This window comes from Malania oleifera, chromosome 11 (assembly GCF_029873635.1).
Source record: "Malania oleifera isolate guangnan ecotype guangnan chromosome 11, ASM2987363v1, whole genome shotgun sequence".
In the NCBI taxonomy this organism is placed as follows: Eukaryota; Viridiplantae; Streptophyta; class Magnoliopsida; order Santalales; family Ximeniaceae; genus Malania; species Malania oleifera.
Window position 1 is genome coordinate 55,200,482 of NC_080427.1, and position 3,290 is coordinate 55,203,771.

The 3,290-nt window shown below is 41.2% G+C and overlaps 1 protein-coding gene across 1 annotated transcript; it reads right to left on the reverse strand.

The window, feature by feature from the left end:
- Positions 1-520: 520 nt before the first annotated feature.
- On the reverse strand, positions 521-1,228 carry LOC131167557 (uncharacterized). Its single transcript, XM_058126359.1, has one exon. It carries the CDS (start codon positions 1,226-1,228, stop codon positions 521-523), a length of 708 nt encoding a protein of 235 aa, XP_057982342.1.
- Positions 1,229-3,290: the final 2,062 nt, after the last annotated feature.

Genomic DNA, 3,290 nt, shown 5'->3' on the forward strand with positions numbered 1-3,290 from the left:
AACGTGGAAAATGAGGTGAGACGGGAATCCCCGGAATGGTTGTAACCATGTTTCTCTCCACCAGTTGAGCGAATAAGTCTGAATATGCCATTGGAATGGGGTCAATCTTCCTAACGTTTCTTTGATTGCCTCTTTCTTGTGCTTGATTAATCGACTGGGCAGGCCTAGGCTTAGGTGAAGCCTTTTAAAGTCTCATGCTTGTTTGCGCAATCTGATTAATGGAGGGTTTGAAAGCAAAATTCTTCATAGACCACCGATTTCCACCTCCCTGATAATAATGCCCCTGGACCACATGAGCTTCCTTATCCTTCTTCCTGCCCATCCATCTTTTGCTCGGACTAGCCTCATTTCCACCATCTTTGACTAGGTCTGCCTTGATGTCGGCTTCAATTCTCCCTCCTGCGGCCACAATATCCATGAAATCATGGGGAGTGGCTCCCCGAAGGTGCATGCGATAAGGGTCTTTTAGCATGCCCATGAATAAAGAAATGGCTTCTCGGTTGCTTACTGGGGGATCCACTTATATCGCCATATCCCTCCACTTGTAAGCATACTCCCTGAACATTTCAGTAGGTTTCTTTTCCATTTCTTGCAGAGTCATTTGATTAGGTGCCATCTCTGTCATGTGGCAGTAATGAGTGACAAAGGTGTGGGCCAAGTCTTTCCAAATACGAACCTGAGCCTTATCTTGCTGAATGTACCAATGGATAGTAGATCTGGTCAAACTGCTTTGAAAGTAGTGCATCATTAGCTTCTCGTCATCTGAGTATGCTGCCATCGCTTGACAATACATCAGTAAGTGGGCATGAGGACACCGAGTTTCGTCATACTTTTCAAAGTTTGGCATCTTAAATTTCGGCGGCAGAGTGACATTCGGTACCAAGTAGAGGTCTATTGGATCAATGAGACCGAATGAATTGGACCCTTCGATGCCCCTCAACCATTCTTCAAGTACATCACAGCGACGCTCAGTTGTGATTCTGTTTGCCCCCACATCTATCATCATTATCGGGGGTGTTCCGACTGCTGGGACCCCTAGTGTTGGTGCGGTAGGTATGAATGAGACATTGTTTGGTGGGGGATTTTCTGCGGCAACCGGAGGTTGTGTCGAGGTCTGCCCGTATAACGGGGTGAATCCTGGAGGATAGGTGGGGTTTGACTCCTCCTCAACATTTAGTGGTTGCACAGTCTTACCCTTGTTCATCATTAGGTCCAAAAGCTTTTTCATTTTGTTGTGCAGCTCTTCTTGCAATTATTTTATTCCCAGGATTCTGCCTTCTAGTTTTTCTGCCATAATCTTTGCTTTACTCCTAGTGTTGTAGTGGTAAGTAGAAGTGGGCTCAATGTTGGAATTTTGGACTTTAATTCGGCCTGATAGGAAGTCGAAAGTGATTACCTGCCCATTGGAGAAGAACATGCATGCATGTATGCATGTAATGTAACCTAAACAATCATTTGGCCAGAGTTTCAGGAAAAACCTCAATGATCCCCTAAATAATCCATTTCCCCCTGGGTAGGGTACTTTAAAAATTTAACCTTTTCATAAATGAATTAGGCTTTTCTCAAAACATTGACCAAGTGATATGGATGTTTGACATGGATGTAGGATGTGCTCAACACAAAGCATTTTTCAAAACATATATACAATAGACATGGTTTACAACATGTGGAGAAGGAAGTGGCTTTTGTCCCAACCCGAGGGAACGTATGTCCATGGGGTTCTCTGAGGCTTTACCCTAGGTAAGGGATTATGGACAATCATATGTGGGTAAGCTCTAATCCTTATCGACAAAAGGTCCCTAGACTGAGACTTTATCCTATCTCACAGAGGTCCGGACAAAGCTCGCACTGAGCGGAGTGGTTTGTGATTCCCCATAGGCCATGCCACATAGGGACTGACACTATTACACTCATTTCTAATCCTAGCAAGGGAAAGCCCGGGCATAGAGCTGTGAGAGTGTGTGAAATCATATTTTCTGCCTAAACCTTTTGCCCCACATTCATCCATGCACTTATTTGAACACAATATTCACAATTAAACACATGCTTATCTGGAACAAACAGAACTAATCTTATGCTTATCCAAGTACCAAAGCAAGCAAAGCATTTACAATTAATCTTATACACACAATTATTCACATTTATGTGTAATCAAGTTATCAATTGGTACAATAATGAAAGGGAGTAATCAAGAAGGCTTATTTAGATTTGAGATCGGGATAATTCTCAATTAATTGTTGGCTTGACTCTCAAGCATCCCCAATGGAGTCGCCAAGTTGTCGCGACATCCCAGACCCGACTAGAGAAAACCACTCTCTGGCTAAATTGGGTGCGACTGCAAACTGGGAAAAGGATGTGTGATTTTGAAAAAGATTTTTTTGGAAAAGCAATGTGTGATGGAGTCACTACTAACCTTTTAAAGTGTGGTTAGAACACTTAATTGCTACCCTATTAGGGGTAGAATCGGTCTGTGTCACCAGAGTCGGGCTTAGGAGTATGATTACGCGAGGGGAAGGTATTAGCACCCCCTACGCGCTCATTCTTATGAACGGTACTAGATCAATTAAAAATTATCCCAAAATAAATTTAATAAGCCTTTCAAAATTACTCCCTTCCAAAAAATCAAAGAAATGTACAAAATAGATATTATATATGTATTCCCTTAGAATTGAGGCAATCCAATACTCCGAATAGCCCATGCCTTTTGTTGCAATCATCGGGATTGAAAATCAAGAAAATAGAGTACGAAGTACACTCCCAGGGATTTGAAATCTGTAGGACTTTTCTAAGTATGAAAATAATATTCCATGAGGTTTTTAGACTCCTTCGAGACGACACGGACCTCAAAAATAATTTTTTTTTTTTTGTAATTTTTCCAAGAATTTTCTAGATTTTGTGATTTTTTCAACTACAGAGACATTTTTTAAAATTTATGATTTTTTTGTTGTTGTGATTTTTCAATATTTTTTCCCAAAGTAATTAAATAACCAAAAAGGAATCAAGGAAAAATCCAAAAAAAATTTGAAAAGAATATGAGAAATAAAATGGGAAACTAAACCAGTTTCATATCGGTTTAGAAGACCCAACCGGTTCGGGAAAAAAAAAAATCCAAGGAGGGTCGACCTGTTTTAGGCCCGGTCAAGGCCAAGTCAACCTGCGGCGCCCATGGGGCACACAAGTTAGCGCATGTTTAGTGTGTGCATGGAGTGTAAAAAATGTGTGTGCATGGAATGTGAAGAATGTGTGCATGGAATATGAAAAATGTGTGTATGTGGGTGTATGGTACACGT